The 23,644-nt window shown below is 36.3% G+C and overlaps 1 protein-coding gene across 4 annotated transcripts in view; it reads left to right on the top strand.

The window, feature by feature from the left end:
- Positions 1 to 23,644, top strand: part of gramd1bb (GRAM domain containing 1Bb) — an 81,974-nt gene that overhangs the window by 48,375 nt on the left and 9,955 nt on the right. For 3 of the 4 annotated variants that reach the window (XM_056765727.1, XM_056765729.1, XM_056765728.1), the window contains exons 4-7: positions 10,819 to 11,032; positions 16,722 to 16,742; positions 18,078 to 18,101; positions 23,184 to 23,268. In XM_056765727.1, the coding sequence (XP_056621705.1) occupies positions 10,819 to 11,032; positions 16,722 to 16,742; positions 18,078 to 18,101; positions 23,184 to 23,268 (344 nt within the window). The remainder of the gene's footprint in view (positions 1 to 10,818; positions 11,033 to 16,721; positions 16,743 to 18,077; positions 18,102 to 23,183; positions 23,269 to 23,644) is intronic. The other variant, XM_056765730.1, reaches the window with a different exon arrangement.

Consider the following 23,644-nt stretch of genomic DNA (forward strand, 5'->3'; position numbering starts at 1 on the left):
ACTTTATAATCTCAAACCAGGAGACGTGGCAGATCGCACGAGCATTACTAATGAGCTCGCTGTGTTGTTTACTGTTGTTTGATCAGTCGTGATCCAGTTGCTGATGTCAATAGGTGGAATGAACAAGAGATGTATTGCTGCTCTATCATGTGCTTTTGTTTCTTCTTCTGTCATGCAGTATTTTGTCATGTATGTTCAGGAGGACTTTTTGTGATAAAGCTTGCAGTTAACCTTTTTTTATTAACAAGCCTTTTACAGCAGTGGTTTTGTGTTCCTTGAAGTTGCTTTTGTGAAGGGTACATGTGAAGAGTATTTTCTCATTTGCTCAATGCTGGTCATATGGATGGACACAAAACAAAAACAATGTCACAGTTCTCATTTCAGTTCGAGCATTTAGCAATAGGTATCACTGCATTGCAAAAAATAACATTAAGTAGACCCTCTGGATGAGCTCCAAGTTTCCAGAATGGCTCCAAGTTGTCATTAAGACACATGTTTCCTCTGTGCAGTTCTTCGGGTTACTTTTTGGATGAAATACCATTTTGTGACCCTATCGTTGTTGACCACTCCCCCTCTGCTCCTGCCGTTGATGTTGGGTAGTTTTGGCTTAGGAAGGCACTTTTCTTGGCATTTGTGATATATCAAGCATATTGCATGGCAAGGATGCTCGCACACATGACTAGCTGCCCCAGGAGCAGCAGGCTGCTGAAATTTCTAAGAGGCATCATTTTTGTGAGCTCATTTCTCTGCATCCATGCACTGCATATAAATCCTTGTGAACTGAAAAAAACTACATTCAAAGCACAATTGTAGAATTTTCTCTACACAGTCCAAGTGAAAGAAACAGACATCACACTAGAAAAGGTCTTTTTCCTTGTAAGATCTTGATTCTATATTAGAAAATGTTTTATTTGTTGTGGACACGGTCTAAGATTGCTATAAAATGCTTTTGCTGTGCCATTTAAAATGATTAGCATTATTAATTAAAAATTATTATATTCAACCTTCAGTCACACACCATATTGTGTTTTGAACTTCTCCTGGTGGATTTTAACAAATCATATCAATCTATATCATTTAGACTTTTCGAGTAGTAAAACTTTATTTTACCTTTTTTTACACTCTTAAATAGTTTATTTTACAATTTATTTGTAAAATATACAAAGAAAAACTGCTCATCTATTTTTGTTGTGCTTGGACTTCATGTAGTGATTTAAAACAGCGCCCCCTGCGGGACAACTCCATTCATATTATTTGTGATCTCAGTATGAGACAGTCTATACTTTCACACCACTTTACCGGTCTCATATTTATTGGTGTGTTTGTGTTCTTGTTGTGTGTTAGAGATTGTCTGTGTTTGTGTCATACATAGATTCAGAATCACAGAACCTCCGTGTGGACGGCCGTCTCTGTCACCATGGATATGGCTCCTCTACGATATCTGCCGTCACTGGGAACTTCCGACCCAGTCGTGTCCTGCCAAGGCCGGGTTTCCATGACAACGCTGTAAACAGTACAAAGGCAGCTGGCAGCAATGTGATAGTTGCCATGATTCAGATTTAGCACTTTTACTTGAGGACGAATTGCACAGAAACAGTCATGCATCTCACACATGCAGTACACCGTTGGTCTGACGCTGCCATCCAAAGCTGAGCTGTAAAACCGAAAAAAACATTGAGCATTTTAGTTACACATCATGGATTCTATGAATTTGCATTTTATTGTTGTTTTCGTTAAGCTATAATGTATGGATTGTGTGTTATTGTTATTTGCGCTGCCTCCTGCTGAAAAGGTCATGCTGTGGCGTATCGATCTGCTGTCGGTCACACTTTGTCACAGCATATACATTTTGCAGGTCAGAGTTCACCAAACTTGACCTTGAGAATGCAGCGAAATGCAAAATGTTTGGGTTTGTCTCTCGTTTACGCATTTGCATGCTTATGAATTGCAGTCAATGGAATGAAAAGTTTTGCATGGCCACGGGATCTGTGTGTTTGTGCTAAACCTCTTGTTTTATATTCCACAAAAATAGCTGTATTTTGACTTTTAAAACACAGTATATAGATACACCTGAGTGACAGTAATAGATATTGTTGAAAGGCCCGAGTAGGTTGAAAAAAGCGTTCAGTCATTCTGTTGTCTGAGCACCAACATAATGGGCACCAGATTTAAGTGCTGTTGTTCTACAGTGTATTTTAGAAAGGGATTAGAAGAAGATTATTATGATTTATAGTATATTTCGCTTGTCCTCATTTGTGAAAGTGGGTTTCTTTCATAATTTCAAAAATAGTTCAAATAAACCATGCCTTTATAAGTATTTCAATACATCAGTTGAAGAGAAATGTGTGTTTAAAATAGATTTTTTTGTAAATAATCAACAAATGATAAATTCAGTAAATACATTTCAATAAATCAATTTAATCCCTCATCAATAAAAAATAAAAGGTAAAAAAGTAGAGCTATCAAACGATTTCATCCAGAACAAAAGTTTGATATCATAATATATGTATGTGTAGGCCTATTGCATATTAATTTTGTATCTATAAAAACTTACATGTATACATATTTAGGAAATACTTCCATGTATTTATTTAAATTTACCAATAATTAAACTTATAAATGTTTATATTTTTTCTTTAATATACTGTGTATACGTGTATGTGTATGTGTTTATAAGTACAAAATTAATATGCACAGTAGCATGGCCATATATTATGTAAAGACAAACTTTTAAGTGATCCTTAGACGGGCTTAAAACACCACAAAACTACAGAATAATGTCAAATATGCTTTCCGCGAAGATTTTGGACCCAAAGAACATGTGTACTTAACACTCAATTTATGGATACAGTTTTGCTAAATGTTTAGTTGAGTAAAACATTTTATTCATCAGTTTTTTGCTATGAGTCAGAGGGTTTGTTGAGTGCTTATTGTGACTGTCACTTTTAGTTGTTCGCATTGGTCTTTCACAGTCCTTCAAGTGCACTTTGTAGTACTTTGTCATTTCAGGCCTGATTCATTCTTCAATTCATATTGCCAGCTAGGTCATAACTCAAAGACTGTAGTAATGTGCACCCCGTGTCTCGCTATATTACCTTAATAAAATCTTTTAAATAATTGTTAACAGACTTTTTTCAATGGGAAATACATATACATACAAGTTTATTTAATGAAAAAAGTATTTAATTAACAAATTATATTTCAACATACACTTCATATTTTGGGTTAATTCTAATAGAAATATTTGAGTTACTCTGATTTACACATTTTTTAACTTACATTTCCTTTATTTAAACAGTATATTTCCGTGATTCCACCACTTTAATATTTTTAAAAAAAATTGAAGTGTAAAAAGTTTTGTGTTAAATAACAGTTACATATTTTAAGTGTGTGAAGCAACACTCAATAATGCACTGTGGGGATGTTTTTATTCCGATGAGCATAAAAATAAATAATTTAAACCGGGTGTTGCAAGCTCGGCTAATAAATTACTTTCTAAAATGTCTTTGATTGATATTTCTCGGAAATCTGCTTGTTTACACAAGCTTAGAAAAAGGTCAAATGAGACCCAGTCCTGTCTTCGTGCTGAGAGCGAGAGCAAAAATGATCAGAATGATGGTTGTATTTAATTATAATTTTAATATCAGGAATAAATCCAGATCTTTAAAAAATAATAAATTATAATAAAATTTTTTTTTTTTTTAAATGTAGTCATCTTGGACGTCCTTGTTATTACCTCAGATATCATTAAGGTTAAACAACTTTAAACACAGATGTGACATTCTGATCTAAATGTAAATGGATTGATTTGACGGATTAAGTGGATTTGAAGCTGTTTGTGTATGAGTGTGTTTGTCCTCCATGTATTTGTGTGTGTGGTTTGTAAAGTGAACTGAAAGTGAATGATGTCAGATCTGGTTCTTTCATCAAGACTGAATAATTAACAAGCCAACTGGCTCACAGTACCAATCCACTAGAATGCATCTCTCTCTCTCCGTCTCTCTCTCCCCCATTGGCTTTTATACACTCCAGGTTTTGTCTCCGTAATTTTCTCAGCTACCTTTCTCTTTTTGCTCAAGCTCTCTCCACGATCCTCTCTTTCTTTATCGTCTCTCTCCATCACCCTCTCAGAAGCGTGTATGAGGCATTTCTGTCTCCCGAGCCTTGAGCTCTCAGATGCATTGAAAGACAGTGCCGTGCAGAGAAAGAGGGAGCGAGAGAGAGAGATGAGCTACAAGCGTGAGTAGAGGAGTAGAGATACCGTCGCAGACAGACTGCTAAATTTGCTCATCTTTCATTTGGAAATGCCTCTTTTATTCTTGTCCTCGATCTCTCAAACCATCCATCTCTCCCAAATGCTGCGAAGACCAACGGATTTGTGATACATGGCAGCCAGGTCAGTCCAAGACGTTGCAACTGTGATTTTCTTTTCAGGATGTAAATGTTGTGGATATTTTTACATGGCTTTGTGTTTGTGCACATAAGCGAGTCGAGGTGCGGTATCTCTGCTTTGTTAGTCAATGGGCTCATGCCGATGTGCTCTGAATGCGCTTCTTCACTTGTATCCGTTAATCGTTCCTCTCCGACATGAGGAGGACTGAGTGTGTTTGTGTGTTTGTTTTGATTTGGCTGCATGTGTTGGGTGTGGCACATGGTCTCTGTCACACCCACACTGGGTGTCTGTCTGAAGCGGTTGCACACAGCCATTTGCTCTCCACACCTCTTACGTCTGCTTACCTATAGCTCAGCACATTTCATTTGTATGCGTTTGTTTAATTGCAAAATATTTGGCATATTTTGACTCTTGACTTGGCTTTAACCATCACATTATGTTGTATTGTTGAGATATGGATTTATATACCAAACAATGGTTTGTCTGGACTGTATTTTGTTTCGGATGTTAGCGCCAGGTTTTGTTTAGATTTCTGTGTTGACACTTACAGACACACAGACAGGCTGAGTGATGGTCTGGTCCATCTCATGATTAAACCTGAGAGTAGGTGCACATACAGTACACACACACTTTTACAAACCTGATTGGAGTGATTTTGTACTTGTTGTATAACAGTGTGGGTTAGTTCCGATTGGTTTCCTCTTTTAAACACGTGTGTGTGTGTGTACGTGCGTGTGTGTGCATGCGTGAGTGAGTGTTTTGGGTCCTGGCAGTCGGTCATTATTCAGGCTCAGCCAATACTGCAGAGAAAACACAGGCTTCCGGAACAACCCAGAGACCTTCCCATAGCAAACTGGATGGGGCTGTTATTGTTCAAAAAGGGCCAAAATAGGTGGGTTTTAGGACCCTGTTGAGAATGTGGCAGTGAGATCAATTACTTTTTAGGAGAGCCTGGTTGGCTCTTACAATGTTACTGTGAGTGTTTTTGTTTGTGATTTCCTGTTTTCTATTCAGACAATACATAGATGGATAAATAGAGTCATGAGTACATTACAAATATTTGCCAAGTAAACCTTACTATTGTTTCTTTTAAAATAACAGTTACCGCAGTTACTACAGTAAATTAAAGGTCAAATGTGTAATATTTGGGGGGAACTTCTGTATTGAAAGAAATGCAATATAATATACAAAACTGTATTCAGAGGTTTATAAAGACCTCACATATTGAAGCGTTATGTTTTTCTTACTTTAGAATGAACTATTTCTGTCTACATACACCGCTGGTCCCCTTTCATGGAATTCATCATGTTGTTTCTACAATAGCCCTAAACGGTCAAACGGCTCTACAGAACGCATTTCATAAATACATTATCTCCTTCGGCAAATAAGCGAAAACGTTACGTCAACTTTGTTTTGCGAGGGATGCCATAGTGCTTCGAAAGGGAGGAGTGAAGTGATCCGTTGTGTGCAATTCGCAACCTTGCCGCTAAAATCTCCACATTGCTTCCTTAAATGGTTATTTTATAACAGAACATGAACGAAATTAAAATGGAATTATAAGCTACTTTCAGCAAAGATATTAAACAAAATAACAGGAATAGTTTGAAAGCTTCACTTTAAAAAAATCTATATTAATTACAGTATTACTGGCAGCAGTTTGCCAGTAACTTACTGTAGATCTAATTAACTGGTAATAGTTTGTTCAAAGATAAATGAACATTAAACATTAACAAGTCTCTTTCTTTACGTAGATAAAATAAAATATAAACTATTCTATAAAACAGCCTTGTGCAAAGCAAAGTAAGGGGAAAAAACAGAAAATAGTTGATGAGGATTTCTCGTTTCCAAAATGCTTTGCATTAGGCTGTGAATTTATAGTTTTTTTCTGTAAAGATATCTTTGAACAAACTATTGCCAATAAATTAGATGAATATAAATCTACAGTAAGTTGCTGGTAACTAGCTGCATAACTACAGCAATTTATACAGTGTTCTTAATGTTTAGAGGAGATCCCATATTGTTTAAAGGAGGGGTTTATAATAGTACAATACTGTAACTGTAGTAGTTCATGTTTTGGAAATGAATGAATTAATTAATAGGTGAAAGTGAAATGAACTTAATATCTTTGTGGTGTTTAGTGCTCTTGTCGTGGTGAAACGTGGTGTCGTGGAGAGCTTTTTAGCATGGTACTCTGAATATTTTATATCACTTTTGTTGCCACAGCAACATTAATGCTGCTGGGCTGTCATATCAGGAGTCCTGCATGTGGGGAATGCTTGCATGTACTGCAGATACTTCAAAACACACGTTTTGATGACATCATAAGCATTTCCTCGGTGAAGAGAGATTTGACGATGCGGTGCCTTTATCAAACAACTCAAGCTCCACCATCTCTCTCTTTCTCCCACTCCCTGTCTCTCTTTTCCTCTCTCTCTCTTCCCCTTTGGAGTCCAAACACTTCCAAACTTGGCCAATCCTCCGCTGACTGTTTCCATGGAAACATATTCACTCGTGGTAGGCTACAGAAAGTAGTGTGTATGTGCGTGTGTGTGATTCCCATTATTTTGGATTTTCTGTGCTCTCCGCCTGACTACTTCTCAGACAAACAGATATTCATACACTTTTACAGAATTAAGCTTTAAATGTGGATGGAAAAATGCGTTGTTTGTGATTAAGATGGAAATGGCATATTTCGCTGAGATGTGATTGGTGAATAGATCCCATCAGACAGGAGAAAAGGCAGTGTGAAGCAGTTTTGTTAGACTATTAGCCACTCAACCAGTATGTGATGTGATAAATGATGGTTCACTGAAACCAGATGCATACAAATGATCTGTTTTGTTGTGTGAATGTGAGGGTCAGGTTTGGCCTACATTGTGAGGACTAAAAACATCAAACCAACCACATACCAATGGTCCTCACAAAAACATAATGACTTAATGATTTTCACAAAATAATGTTAGTTTAGGGGATATCTTTATCTTAGTTTGAAAACAATAGAAGTCAGCGCAACGTTCCCCACATGATAGAAATACAAATATTTGTGTTTTTTTGTGAAGTTACATAATAGACAGACCGTATAATAAACATGAAAAATAAATAAAAACACTTACTTGCGTTAACATTCATCTATCACATGCAAACATTCACAAATTTACTGAACTGGCCCTCCATAAACATTTGTCTTACAAATCTTGTCTTTATTAATCTATTCTCTTAATCATATCAAAGTGGCCCTACAGCCAAAAAGCCAATAGTACATAATGTGTGTTTATAACTTTATATGATAGATTATATGTTTACTTTTTTAAGGATTTTATTATTTTGCCCAAATTGTTATTTTGACTTCCGAAAAGCTCACTCCAATATTTGTCATGGCATTACTCAATATTAAAGATATCAAGATAATATTTACACTGACTGTTCTTTACATTATGTAGAGTTATTATTTAATGTAAAAAATAAATAAAATGTCTTTAGTAGGTGGGTTTTTACAGTCAGGGTCACAATCACAACATTAACATGGATATTCTTTCAAACTTTATTAGATAACATAAAATCCCAAATGTTAAAGGTTGTTAAAGTAGTGATTTGCGGTTGTCTACTAAACTGCCTGTGTGAAGCTGTGATTAACATGACTGTCCACAGTGGACATCTACCTCCTCTAATAACTGTGATCAGTACGCGCGCACACACACTTTTTCTCTCTTGTCTTTCTAAAGGCCTTTCTGAGACTGTAGAACAGACCTTGTTTTACACTTTTCATTTCCTAGCAGCCGAACGCTATGACTTCAGAGGCTGCATCTGTGTATGAAGGCAGCCCAGAGAAACAGATAGGCGAGGTAAATAATATAGCTAATCAACTAGCCCAAGATAAACTAGTTTGAACTAGGGGAACATGATTACGTTCCTGCATTATAACTTGGACTGAAAAATAAATGTGTAGAAAGAAAACATGTCTACAAAAACATTGTACAGCTGCAGGTTCGATGACTGCTTTTTTACAGAAATTGTTTTAATTGATGAGATGCAGATGGAGGCTCACTTGAGTGACTGTTTTTCTTATATTTAATTAAGGTAATTTTCAGGTGTTCAGTGGAAAACCTTTGTTTTTATTCAAAAAAACAAACTGTATATATTAGTGGTGGGCCGTTAACGGCGTTATCGCGCGATAAAAAAAATGTCGCCGTTAATCTATTCTCAAAGTTGGGTTGGGAGCTGGGTCTATACTACGCAAGCTATGATGATTTTCACCTTGATATTTTAGCGCGGATGTATACCAGCTTAACTGCACTGTACGGGGCGAGAACGAGATTTTTCAACTCGCGTGATTCGCGTCATTCGCGGAAGCAGAAGCCGCCTCATCATCTCATAACCAGGGCTTCATTCGAGCGATTCGCGCAGCAAGTAGGTCTATTGGCTCTTTGAATTAACATATAAATCACTCGCGCTTGACGCGCCATTCGCGTTTGGTCTGAACACAACATAACGTTACTGTGAAATTACCGCATCAAACGTGACGTGCTAACATGGATGCAGCTGTGAAGCCGCCGGGTTTGCTTCAGGGAATATTAATTTTTAAGAAGCTTCCCAATAAAAACATCGACAAGACTAAGGTTGTTTGCACCTTTTGCAATGCGGAATTGGTTTAAAAAAGACACTTTCTCTCAACAGGTAGTGGTTTAGCTTTAGTTGAAACCAGTAACTTTGTATTGAGATCTAATGTATTATGGCTCCTGTATGACATATCGCTTGTTGCTCCCTAACTCTTTGTAAGTCGCTTTGGATAAAAGCATCTGCTGAATGACTAAATGTAAATGTACTGTAGGAGCTCTTCCAGTCTCAAGTACCACCTAAACGCAAATCATCCCTTAGGTAATGCGGAAGTAAACACAAGTTCATCTTATTGAACATAATTTAATTTTCATCACCAATTATCATAGTAGAACAGCTTTCTCAAGCAGTTTGTGATGCATTTTGGAAACAGGAGATGAGCCCCTGGTCTAATGCTCCACCTGGCTTGAGAAACCCGTTCTCAAAGACTTACTTTTAGTCAGTATTTGGGTAGCACACATATTCCGAATGCCTTCGGCAGAATTCAAATGAGCTATTTTAATCTAGATTAAAAAAATTAATCTATGCCCACCACTAGTATATATGCAATAGTAATACCGTGACAACGGGTAACCGTGGTAGTTTTGCTCAAGGTTATCACACCGTCAGAATCTCATACCGGCCCATCCCTACTTCCAGGTTGTGCATCACATTGTTATTTGTTGTTTACATTGTGGATCATTGCCGTTTTTCAAAACAATGACAATAAAGTAAAAAAAAATACCAAAGTCGACAGTGGACACTTGTAAAAAAACGAATTTTTGACTGAATAGTTCCATAAAAAACTTTTACAGCCAAAATAACCTTTCAGTTTTACTAAAGTAGGACTGTCAACGTTAATGCGTTCAGATTAACAAGCAATAAATGTCAACGAAATTAATGCAGCATCCGTTTATGTTGTCATTCTTCGCCTAGCATTACATAATAAAATCATGCTGTCATTCATGTAAAGGCCTTTAAACCATTTAAGCGTGATTGAAATTGCTTTGACGCATTCAGTATAGATAAACACATGGGGCCCGAAGGCCTTCATCAGAGACATCAGTTGCAGTACTAATATCAGAATGTTTGTGTAATGAGGTTCATTAAAAGGAAGGAGGCGGGAGCCGGAAGACATTCAAATAAAGTTTTTTATAAAATAAACAAACAAAAACACGAAGTAAAATGCCGGCAGCCACCTCACGGTCGACCGCCGGCCACAAGAACATAAATACAAACTTAAACATGTCCGGGCCCGGTCCTCTCTCGTCAACAGTCCTGTCGCTCTTCCTCTTATGCTCCCAATCTCCACCGTGAGATATCCGGGACCGGTGTGCGCACAGCCGATTCAAACTATCAATCACGCCACCGGCCCTGCCTCACGGCTCTCGTCACGTCTTCCTAACCACAGTTGGCTTTCATTCATAAATTGATGTTGTTAAAGAAATCTGTTGTTTCTACATTAATTTAAAGACTAAATGTAAAATTATTAGAATGTTTACATTTATTTAAAAGCATTAATGTTATGTGCAATCAATCGTGCTTTTTTAATCGATTGACAGCTCTTTATAAAATATTCTTTTATAGTGGGAAAAGCCTTTTTACTTTTAAGTGATTTAGATTAAGATATTGGTTTTACAACCTTTGAATTATAGTTTTTTGGTGAACCAAAACCTTTTGTAGCACCTTTTCTCGCAAGTTTACTTGTATTTATGTTGTTTCAGATGTTTTGATACAATCATTTCGAGGCAAACATTAATGATGTGGTCATATCAAATGTGTCTGTTAACAACTACGACTTAAAACATGTCTGTCTCTCTTTCAATCTCCAGCACTGCCAGTAACTCTAACCGGAGTTCCCCTGCCTGCTCTCCGGTTCTGCGGAAGCGCTGTCGGTCTCCCACTCTGCAGAGCGTAGAGACAGATAACATGGTGGAAAAAGGCTCCGAGCAGTCCGACACCTCCAAATCCCCCTCCACACCCGAACAGCTGGTCACACGCACCCTGTCTGGTCAATCTACACGCAGCGGGGGCAAGAACTCCAAGGTATGACCCTTTCTCCGCCAGACCCACCTGTTAGGTCTCCTTCATCCTTTTGATGATCCTTGTCAACACTAGCACACATGAGTATCAACAGTCAAGTTGCTTGTGTCACCTAGCTTCCTGTTGTCCAGTCATAACATGCGTTAGCTGATTTGGTAGGACAGGTACCGTTTGATATGTTCATCATCATCTGTAACAATTTCATAACCATATGGTGAAGTCAACCAAATATGAGCCACTTTGGTTAACGGTCTAAAATCCTAGCAAATTAAAGGGATAGATCACCCAAAAACAAAAATCTGTTAACTTAGAGTTGTTCCAAATCTGTTTATTTTGTTTGTTCTGATAAACACAGAGAAATATATTTGGAAGAATGCTTATAACCAAACAGTTTTATGGTAGTCAATGGGGAAGATATTTTGAAGAATGTAGGACCGCAGACAGTTCTGGGGCACTTTTGACTACCATTGTCATTTTTCCCACTGGTTGTCACAATCACCAGCTGGAGAGCCCTCAAAGGATCTCCAGAGGGAACTTCCCACGTCAACCAGACTGTTTTCTTTCAACTGGACTACATTACCCATAAACCATTGCCCAGACTCATTATTCATCATTAGTTACATCTGTGTCCTGCTAATTGTTGTTTGTCTGCTTATTCAAACCCGATTTTCTCAGTGACTCATTGCAAGTGGTTTCTCTGTCTGGATTTCTGATTTTGTCTTGCCTTGAGGTCTGTTTGCCTTTGCCCTTGCCCTCTAGATTTGTTTGCTTTGTTTGGACTGACCACCTCTGTTAGGGTAGATGCCTGTTTTGGGGATTTTGACTTTGTATTAATAAACTGCATTTGGATCCTCATCTGTGTGTCTTTGTGACAATGGTAGTCAGTGGAGTTTGGTTACAAGTATTCTTCCACATATCTTTCTCTGTGTTTTACCACACAAAGAAGTTTATACAGGTTTGGAACAACTAGAGATTGAGTAAATCATGACAGAATTTTTGGGTGAACTATCCCTTCAAGTGGACACAACATTAAATTATGTTTCTTTTCGTAATGTCTGTTCTTTTGTGTCACTTTGTAAAGTTAGTGTGTTTTAAAAAGTAATGTTGTTCTAACAATTACAAGTTACCTTACCACACATATTATGTTTGTTGTTATCTCAGAAAAAAAGTTTTTGCAAGCATCTATCCCACCATAAGGAGATAAATCCCCTAAAATGCCGTAAAATCTCAGATATGATTAAATGGCAAAACGTAATTTTAAAAGAAAAATGTCACACCGTAATTAGGTTAAAAATTGTAGGGAAAAAAAACTATTTTTAAACCAAAAGCATTAAAATTTATTTTAAAGCTGTGAAATTGAAGAGGTTATTTTTTAAATTCATTTAAATGTAATTTATAATGTAAGGTTATTATGTAGGGCTTTCAAACTATTAATCGTGACTAATCGTATGCAAAATAAAAGTTTTTGTTTAGGCAATTTATGTCTGTGTACTGTGTATAATAATTATCCATATATAAATACACAGACTTTTAAGAAATATTTTCACGTTTGTGTATATATATATATATATATATATATATATTTATATATATTGTATATAAATATTAATACTTAATATATGAATATGTATTTTCTTAAAATACACATAATTATTATACATAGTAAACACATACTGTATATTTTGTAAACAAAAACTTTTATTTTACATACGATTAGTCACGATTAATCGTTTGACAGCCCTATTAATATATCTCATAACAGCGTAATATAATTTTGATGATTTATAATTTGAGAAATGACAATTTGATTTAATATGACTTATGTTTCACGCAGAGATGGCGAGAGAGATGTAAAAGAAACAGATTGCAAATTTTTTTTTAATTTTTTTTTTATTAAAACTACTGCTACTGTATCCATGGCTGCCAATTAACAGTAATGATTGTATGAGTAGATGTAAATTACAGAATGAATCAATACCTGAATGGGTGAGAGGATGAATAAATGGATCAAATAAAAATTTATGAAAGAATGTGCAAGCGAATATATTTCTGCATTCATTTGTTCTCAACGTCTCATAACATGATTCTGTCTCTCTGTCTCATTTCAGCAGTGGCTTTCAAATATTGTGTTAGAGTCGCTTGTTCTTCCTGTTTGTTTTTCATTTTTCACTCAACTGATTTTTTTCTAGAGTTTGGTATTTTTGCTTATATCTTGTTAAATGTCTCTGATCTAATCTTGACTCTTGTGTTTTTTCTGGCTGTTTGTGGTTCGTTCTGATTTGTGTTCAGTTCTCTGATTTGTGTTTCTCTCCTCGATGCATGCTAGTCTCACAAGCGACTTTCCAAAGTAAGCATTTCTCTCTTCTGTTCTGAGTTCACTTCATCTCTCGCCCTCTTTTACTCCCTCCGTGTAAAAGTATTTATGCCCGCTTCAGTGTCTGCATTTTGCTGTTTCCTTGATATTGATTTGCCTGTATGATCTAGCATTGTCGGTCTCCACCTGTGTGTGTCTGTGTGTTTAAGCAAATACTCACGCTCACCCTCTCTGTACACTTTTTCTGTTACCTAATAAATATTTCGAATATTTGAGTCTGAAGTGCATCCTGGACACTGAGAGCCAATAGATCAAACCTCTTCACTGTCATGTTTCTAAGGGCATGCGTTTTCTGAATGAAATACAAGTGTATTTAAAATATAGACAGTTCTCTCCATAAAACATCTTGAAAACAATATTCCTCAACTGAACTTGTTGCAATGCATTCTGGGATTGTAGTGAAGAATATATGTAATGTTTCCTATTAAACCATGTTCTAGTTTTTCTACTAATTTATTGAACATCCTTGTAATTTTTTCATAAGTTGTAAACTCATTGCAAACTCATTTTACGATTTCAAGTTAGACAGTTCACCATGTAGTATCCTTAAAATAACTCATTCATTTACAGGGAATCTTATGGATTTCCTCACATTAAATTACCTTGACAGGCTTACTTGATGTAAATTCATAAAGGCTTGCTTTTCTTTTGTTAATTCATCATGTTTTGGTTGTTTTACAGTATGACAGATTAAACCTGATTAAAGTAAGCATTTCATGTTGTTCTACATCTGACCCCTGAACTAATACTTTGTCAAGTGTTAGTTCATCAGTGTTAGTGTCCCCAATCAATACCTTCAAGCCCTTCCCCAGCGGTCTCTCCTTCACTCTTTGTACAAACATGACCTGCTTCACACCTCTTAAATGAGATCAGATTTGCCCACATTAAACCATCCAATCCTAAAGCGTTGGCAGATTTGATCAATATGTGTGTTAGGGGATGTCCAGTATGTGAGCTCTAGACACACAAACACACACAATGTGGTCTGTTTTTTGAGCCTTTATCACATGACACACCTTTCATCAGTTCATATTAAACTAGGCCAGTATACAAAGAGACACATTATGTGTCATTAGGTTTTTATAAGTAATACAGTATCATTTTGTCCACTTTTATGTGATTCTCCCATTTTATCCAATTCATTTTATGCAAATTCATTTTCTGGAATTTTCAATGTCCATTTTTGGACAGACGATCATTGCACGATGAGGTTTTATTGACCAGGACATTTTATTTAATGTCTTTTTAAGGCATATAATCATGAACTTAAGATAAAAGATAAATGCACTTTTGTTTACTTTTTTCCTTTCGAAACAGGACATTTGGGATGAGACATATCAACAGATTTGTCCTTATTTTACCAATTAAATAGCTTATAGCCTTATAGTTTACATGACAGCCCAACCAAATCCTAATCTACACTCAAAAAAATGTAGTACATTTTAAAGCTGTGAAATCAATTAGATCAATCAATTAGAATTCACCAAAAATATTAAATGTAAAGACCATTTCATCGGACGCGCGGGCCTGACCCCTAGTTGACTGTTTGTGTTTGGCTAATGTCTAGTAATATAACTATAACTATTTATATTTTATTTAATTTATGTTCATATTAATTAGTATTATTATTTTACTCTATAATAGTTGTAGTAAATAAACGATTTGATAAATTTTGTTGTATGTCAATTTTAATAAATAAACAATTAGTTGAATGGGTCCTGTAGTTTTGACTCATTTAAAGAAACCGTATGATACATGGACAACTAGTGGTTGCGCTTGGTATCGCAGTTTAAATTATAAATATTGGAGAGGCAAGTTTAGCCAAGTAACGTTTTTTCTGTTTTTTCCGTTTTTTTTTAATCAGAAATAATCTACAGACACTCTATTGTTTGTGAGTGTGTACCGGAAGTTCAGTTGGGGTCACAAAAGTGCGCTTGCGTAGTAATGTATGTTTATACTTAAGATGGAACCGTCTATAGAGAGTATTCATTGATGTCACCTTCCCATGTGAACATGTCGGGATCGCCCTAGGACACGCTCCCCTGGGTGGCAAAACACCCAGCAAAATGGCTGAGGAGAATAGGAGAAACAAAGAAACCGGGACTAAAACACAAAACTATTTGCTGAGATTACAAGCAGCTGGACTCGACGGTTATCCTCACGACTTACAAAGGAATCAAGTGTTCCTGGACGCAGAAATGTGGCGCGGAATTGCGTTTCCTGATATTGTATGCAGTCATTTTGCCATCCGTGTGCTCACATGTGGTAAAGTGACGTCCATACCCTCTATATTAAAAATTGATTTTTTAAATTAAATACTTAATTCTTTTCATTAAATAAACTTATATAAATAAATGCAATTTTTTTGAGAAATTAACTGTTGGATTTTTAATCAGTCACTTTAATTATTTTAAAAGATGTTATTAAGTGTATAAAGCTGTTTATTCTTGTGATATTTACTTAGGCGCTGAATTTATTTTTTAGTGTGCACTTCAAATAAATGTTATGGAAAATACAGGTGGTATTTATGACATTCTTATTCTAGAGGTACAGGAAATGATGTCATAAACATTTTTTATCTGTTTTTTGGACAGGAAAGTATATGCATAAATGTGCTAAAAGTTTTTTTGACGTAATGATACACTTCTCTTTAACCTTAGCATTCCCAAGGTCTCATTTTGAATGGTATTTGTACCTGGGGCGGGACAGTGGAACGCTAAGGGTTAATGGGAAAACTTCTGGATGTATAACTGGTGTTAATGCTAAAAGACATGGACTAAGAACGAAACTTTACCTTTGATGGTCTTTAAAGTAATTGTTTGGCACAGGTAAACCAGCATCCATGATCAATTAAACTCACCTGTAGATTAGATTGTGTTTGGTTATCAATACCCTGCGATGGGTTGGCACTCCATCCAGGGTGTATCCTGCCTTGATGCCCGATGACTCCTGAGATAGGCGCAGGCTCCCCGTGACCCGAGGTAGTTCGGATAAGCGGTAGAAAATGGATGGATGGATGGTTATCAATAGAATGTTAATAATGTCAGTTTGCCCCGTACACAAAAACCCCTCACACGTCTTTTTATGTTACTATTTTGTTTCACCCGGGTGTGAATTTGTATTATTCCCAATACAGCCGATGTATATGTGTGTTATTATCCAGTCAGGGGAAATGTCATTCTATCAGACCTCACCAGCTGCCACATGTCTTTGCCAGAGCTCAAAGTCTGTAAATAAACACATCGGCTGTACACACATAATGATGGGCATGGTCACTCTTTCACGCTTCCTAATAGTTTCCCTCTCCTTCTCTTTCAGAAAAGCCAGAGCTGGTACAATGTAAGTCACAATTTCTTTATTGGAAATGCTTGTGTGTGCATGTGTTTTTATGTTTGTTGTTATATTGATATATTTATTTTCAAATGTATTATAGATATAGAGTGCTTAGCAAATGTATAAGACCACCGCTCAATGTAAGGTTTGTGCCGCAGCTAACAGGATGTGTTAGCTCTTAGTCACATTTCTAATGCTTAAATAAAGTTATTGTTGTTATCCAGACATTTTCAAATGTACAGTTTTTTTAGAAAGGCAGAAAAATGGACTTTGAATACAAATTTGAATACAAAAACGTATATAAAGTTTTAGTCGTTTAACTTTGTTATTTGCCTAATTAATGCCAATTATTTTTTTGTTTTTGACTTATTTCTAAAATAATTTTAGTTGTAATTTTCATTTTCTCGTAGCAGGTGGTCTAATAAATGTAAGCACCACACACTATTTGTATGTGTGTTTGTGTGATTCAGAGATTACATTTTTTATGCGCCTGGTGTTATTACACGGCTCGTTGGAATGCTTGTTTCTGATTGGCCTGTCGTGACTTTACAGGTTCGTTATTCTCAGATAACAACCTCTTAAAACGAATAACCCGGATGTGGCAAATCATTTTGAGAGGTCTTTTGACAAATTAAATATAAATATGTCTTTTAATAACATATGTGACATTACATTTACAAGTGATTAAAATCACATTGCCTGTTCGTGACATTTTGTTTCTTACCTCGACGGAAGGTCTGCAATCAGTAAAAATTAGCTTAAAAATTATCAGTAAAAATATTTCAAATTCACATTTCATGTCCAGTTTTTTCTCATGTGGCAAGTAGCCGTGTTATAAGCGGGATAATGTACAAGCAGCCGGCTGTTACCTGATCAGGTCAGACTTATTTCTGCGATATATCAACCGGCTGCATGTACATTATCCGTTACATTATCAGATCTGTGTTGTTACTATGACATTTTCAGCTTCACAATCTTATCTAACTCTTGAGTCTTTAAAATATATCTTGATGTCAGTTTCCTTATTTTCACATCTCTGCAAAAACATGATAGATCACAGTTAACATGCCTTTCTAAACTGTGTCAGACGTTTACACGTTACAGTTTTGTACTTTGTACCATTCTAAGATTAATAAAATCAATGAAACACAAAGCCAGAAAAACCTTTTGACTTTCTGTACATGTCCTCTACAAGATTTTGGGTTTTTATGCTCAAAAGGTTGTAAATTCAAAATGTGCCACAAGAGGGGGTAGTTTTCCTTCAGTTTTTATTCCACATTATTTTCCCTCTATTTAACCTTTTTTGTGGTGTTTTTTTTTGTCTGCTCTTTGCCTCTTTAGCATGAGAGACAGCACATCCTCAGAGTAAGCATGATTTTACAGCCCTTGAATCCTCCTGTCTCCTCTCTAAAAATGTCTCTCACAAAATTCCTTTCCATACTAAAGTGCAGTACAGAAATACTGACTGAAATGAGTCTTGAAGGCTTCTGTAGTGTTAATGATGGCTTCGTGTATGTGCTAAACTAATACTGGAATCATAACACTTTCATTATAATTGTTCATCCCATGAAATCATTCAAATGGTGTTTACTTTCCTGTGTTGTTGTAATACTAGCAAAACTAAAAAATGGGGCAGAAGGCTTTATTTTACAAAAAAGGATTTACCTATGGGTGTAAGATAAGTCATCAATTATTTTGCATTTATGTTTGATTTAGTAATGTCATTTAAGAAAATACCTATACAATTTATATTAAATTAACTAAACAATAATGTGGATTCTCTATAATATTGATAGTGTTCACGCTTACATGATTTGGTATTTAATAACTTGTTTCGAATATTCCAATGGAAATCTTTGATATTTCTATAAAATATATCTCATCTGCAAAAAAAACAGCCCTAAAATTTAACAGACATGAACTAAAAACTCCCATTTTGATTTCATGGGGTCTTGAATTCTTACCAGCTAGTTCTTATGATCAATAAAAAGGATTACCAAGTGAACTTTATTCACGGCACTAATCTGAATGCTACAACTGCAAATGCATGACATGAATATCTGCATGGCAGCATTAGAGATTTAACAACACATTCTCAATAGTGTGATGGGTTGGTTGGTCTGGTTGGCTCTCTTAAGCATCCCAGCTGCATATTGGACTCGAAAGCAGGATTGACATTTTATTGTCATGAATTCTTTATGCACTGCTCAGTCCTGTGTATTTTTAACTGTACTGTGTGTCAAGTGCGTTTATGTGTTCATATGGGCAGTGATGATCTCCCATGGCCCTGAGAGCTCTGTGATTACATCACATCTCAACCGTCCTGAGGGTTTATTATGTTTGGCTTTCAGAAGACCACCGATCATCAGTTTAAAGGGTTCAAATGACACGGCTAAAACGAATAGTATTGTTTCTTTTAGATGTAATGCAACGTGTATACACGATTTAAGGTTAAAACACGCTGTATTTTCCACATACCGTGTATGTTTGTATCTCCTCTTTACTCCGCCTCTCTGAAACGTGCCAAAAGCTCATCACTCTGAAAAGCGAGGTGTGCTATGATCAGCCAGTTAACCAGTGCAAAGTGATTGGTCGAATACTGCATTCATGTAACGCCTCTTACCATATTCGGAACATCATGTTACCAAGCAATTGCACTGACTGGTGATAAAATCTCATGTGTACTTTCCTTATCAATTCGAGCCCGAATCTGATCTGGAAAATTAAGATAATCAAGCTGACACATCAACTTGCAAGATGCAAGATGTAAATGATTGGTAAGGTTTTGTTAAATAGTTAAAAGCTATAGCTAACTGTTATTCCTTTTATTTAGGACATTATAACGATTTGCCGTTAGTGATCATTCAGTGATACGTCATGTCTCGTCACGACTCAACAAGGACATTAAACCCCATTATACACGATATTTGTTGCCTCTAGTTGAAATAATTACAGATTATTAGGACTTATGTTGTCTTCATCACGTTGCGTGCGTGTCTGCATTTGCAGATCACACACAGAAACAAAATGAACTACAAACACGACAAACTCAACTCGCGTTTGTCTGTAACAAAGTCTTTTACAATTAAAATATACTTGCAGGCTGCGCCATACTCTCCTTGCGGAGTTGTTATAGTTTGAAATTGCCCCACTTTTTAACAAAAGCTTTAATGCACAGCCAGCCTTGATCTCTCCTAGGTTCAAAGCAATCATATGTGAAATGCGCTGCACACACTTGAATATTCGGATTGTACTTTTCTGGAACAGTGTTATAAATAAAATGAAACCATTCATTTAAGTTGTCTCATCTTTTGGATACAATGAGATTTACAAGTACGGCCACCTTACTTGCGTATACATTTGGGCAGTCTTAGTCAACTCATACCACGAAATGATGTAGATTTGTGGGGGTGTGGCTACACAAGGCGTTTCAGGCAGGTCTGGGTGAGCTTTCGCTTTTAGATAAAATGCATCTTTTGCTCCGACACTTTAATTTTTGCAACTTTACGTCTCTAATTCATGACTGGGCAATTTATAAAACACCAAAGACACTGAAAAACACGTGTTCGCGCCATATGACCTCTTGAAAGGCCTCTGACACTCTTACAAAGAGAGAGAGCGAAAGAGTACACTGAAAAAAGTGAACTGTACTCTTGTAAACTTTTTTAAATATCGTTTTTTTATAGTTTTAGTTCACCTAACTTAAAGGTTCACCTGAAAAAGAATCTTACTGTAAAACAACATTAATAATACTGGAAAGTTCAAACCTATATGACCTACTATTTAGCTGCAAAGACTTAGGAAGTTCATTGCACTTGAATGGATTTCGAAGGTTAACTGAACGAAGATCCATAACTTAATTTTGTTATGATTACTTGTTTTTTAAGCACAAACAACATTATGGCTTACAGTAAGTTTTAATATTTGGCCCAAAGTGTGTTTGGTTACAATATAACAACTTATTTTATTTTTTATTTAATATCAATATTCATTTATATTAATATTTTGTGCATTTTAATTGTATTATATTAAATGTATACTACTTAACAGTTATTGATTCTTTGTGGAGCTGTACCAGAAGTTTAGTTAGGGCCACATAACGTTTGCTTACGTTGAAGCCACTGAAACCTTCTAAAGGATAGTTTTTACATAAAAGCTTCTTCTTAAATATACTCCCAAAAACTGGCCATTAGACACATTTTAACATTTAAGTCATGACCATGTCGTCATTATGTTAAGGAAATGAATCCTGTTACTCAATTCTTCACATGCATTACACTGTAAATGATCATATTTTATTTCAGTTAGGTTTTTGTTTGTCATTCAAATAAATAAAGAAAATGGTGCGATAGTGGTAATGATTAAATGACTCACTGATACAGTACGATATTAAAAGACTCTGGTTTGACACCCACTAATAAAGAACTGAGTCACAGAATCAACAAACATTTCCCTGTCATTTCAACTGTCAGACTGTATTTCTCTTCAAAATCTATTAGTAGTTAAAAAATAATAATATATAATACAGATAACACAGAAGATAAAGAGAATATAGTGATATGTGAAATTAAGGAGGAAATGATGAAGAAAGAGGAGCTAGCCCTTGTGCGTGTATAAGTGTTCACATAGTTATTTAAAATTGTATTACATTTATTTTATTATTATTTACTATTAATGTTTGGATGTGAAAGAAATAAAAAGCAACACATTTGTGCCAGAGAGTGGGGGAGAGCGAGAGAGAGACAGAGATGACATTATCGGAGTTGTCACACCCCTTTATCTTGGTACCAGCCACAGGCAGCACACAATATTTACTCAATTTGTTAATATGTAACTAACTTTACATACTCATCATTAAAGATAAACACACACAGATACATTCTCATCAACACACTCATCCAGCTCGATACAAACCAGCAGAGCTTCATATCACCTCAGGTTCTGTTCTGTACTGATCAAGACCTGGATTGTGATTTGGCATATGGGACTCTATTGGGATTCATTTCCATACCTTCACAGAAGCAACAATCTACATCTCCTTGGTTTTTGGATGATCTGTATGTACATTTCCGGTGAGTGAATACTTCTTGGAGCTTGCGATAGCAGAATTCCTTCTCAGCCTCACGACTGCTGTGGATCAGATGTCACGCTTCTGGTTATCTTTAGGATCACGACAACCGATATAAGAGAGAACCGAGCCTGGTTTGTGTGATTCGAACGAAGCTTTCGAAACCTAAAGGATCCAGTGGATATCCACGGGGCACCCTTATTATCCTAAATAATAATTTTACTCATGTAGGAGATCTCACTTCTCGAAGATCCTTCGACACATTTGAAGACCACCAACCAATAAGCAGAAGAAGGACTGACACACAATAATTCATTTCGTTGCGGAAGTGACTTATATTCCTTTTATGCCTGCTGTTTCAAACAGAAGCGAACTGTTTATAGTCATAAACCAAAATTGAATATTTCACGCCGCAAATACAAACACTTTCCCCACAGTCTGGAACAACTGGCAGCATAATACACTATCTGTCTCTCGAGGTTACTAAAGGGCACTTGTGCGTGAGCCTGTTTTTATGGAGCGAACTGGAATCATGTGGCGCTAGTCGGAAGAAACCAATACTCACACACGGAAGATCCGTTCGAGCCTACGGATAACGTAAACACACCGGAGGACCATCTGGATTTGAGATCATTATCTGTTAACGCAATTTATGTGGTCTGGAGGAATCTCACAACCTGAAGTTTCATTGGTGAACTTGTTGTTCCTCGGTCGAGACAGCGGCTGTGGCGAGGACACAAACACAAACATGGATTCGTCTCTAAGCTCTCAGGAGGACTGGGAGACCCTCATGGAGCTGGAGGAGGCTTTGGCCGGGTGGTTAATTCAGGGTTCAGACTGCAATCAAGACTGCTTATGGGGTTCAAGAGCAAACCCTTACCAGGATGAGGAAATACCAGCTGTGAGTCGGGAATCTTGTGAAATAGCATAAAAAATAAATATAAGTTCAATATGTTTTTTACAGTCATGTTTTAATTTTGGGGCTTTATATATATTTTTTTCTAAAAATCATTTTTTTAGCACTTTGCATTGCGCAAATTCATAAGAACAAGCCACATAGTTACAAGCTCAGACACTAAAATACTTGTTCAAAGACAAAATGATGGTGAATATCGTTGTCTTTTTGTGCCATTGAGGTGTATGTTTGTTCTTCAGTAGGGGTCTAAGCTGTGTCTTAATATGAAAAGTGATGTTAGACGAGTCGGCTGGCTTCAGCTGTGCAATGGGAATGGACTCATCATGGCTCAACTCAGGCTGTTGCATGGCAAAGCTAAACCAGCGTTTGACTTGCGTGGACAAATGAATTAAGGGGATGTTTGTTGAGTTTGGATGTTCGGGTATGCTGCTGTTTCTTACCTGTTGAGTCATTTGTTTTGTAGGTACTCAGTCCCACGTATAAGCAACGTAATGAAGACTTCAGGAAGCTCTTTAAGCAGTTGCCAGACACAGAACGTCTTATCGTGGGTAAGAAATCTCAATTGCAATGTAGGAGTATTGGAAGAAAGAGTGTGGTAGACGTAAGAAAGTGATGTGTATTTGTTAAAAAGGATAACACAAGCCCTTATTTTAGTAAAACTTGAGCTGTGTGGACTTAATAGGAAACTGACTTCATACAGCCACTTAAGACCACCCAGAGCCACTGAGAGAGAGAGACAACTCCTTTGACTCTAATGGAAAAAAATTCACAGCAATGTTGGTTCATTGAGACTCTCAAAAGTTTCCCAGAAGTTACTAGTTACTGAGGTCAACTTCTAACCAATTTAAAGACGAAAGCCATTTAATGAACAAAAAAATGAAAGCAATAAAGAATTTAAAGAGAAAACATTCTTCACTTCCTGGA

This window comes from Triplophysa dalaica, chromosome 14 (genome assembly GCF_015846415.1).
Source record: "Triplophysa dalaica isolate WHDGS20190420 chromosome 14, ASM1584641v1, whole genome shotgun sequence".
Lineage (NCBI taxonomy): Eukaryota > Metazoa > Chordata > Actinopteri > Cypriniformes > Nemacheilidae > Triplophysa > Triplophysa dalaica.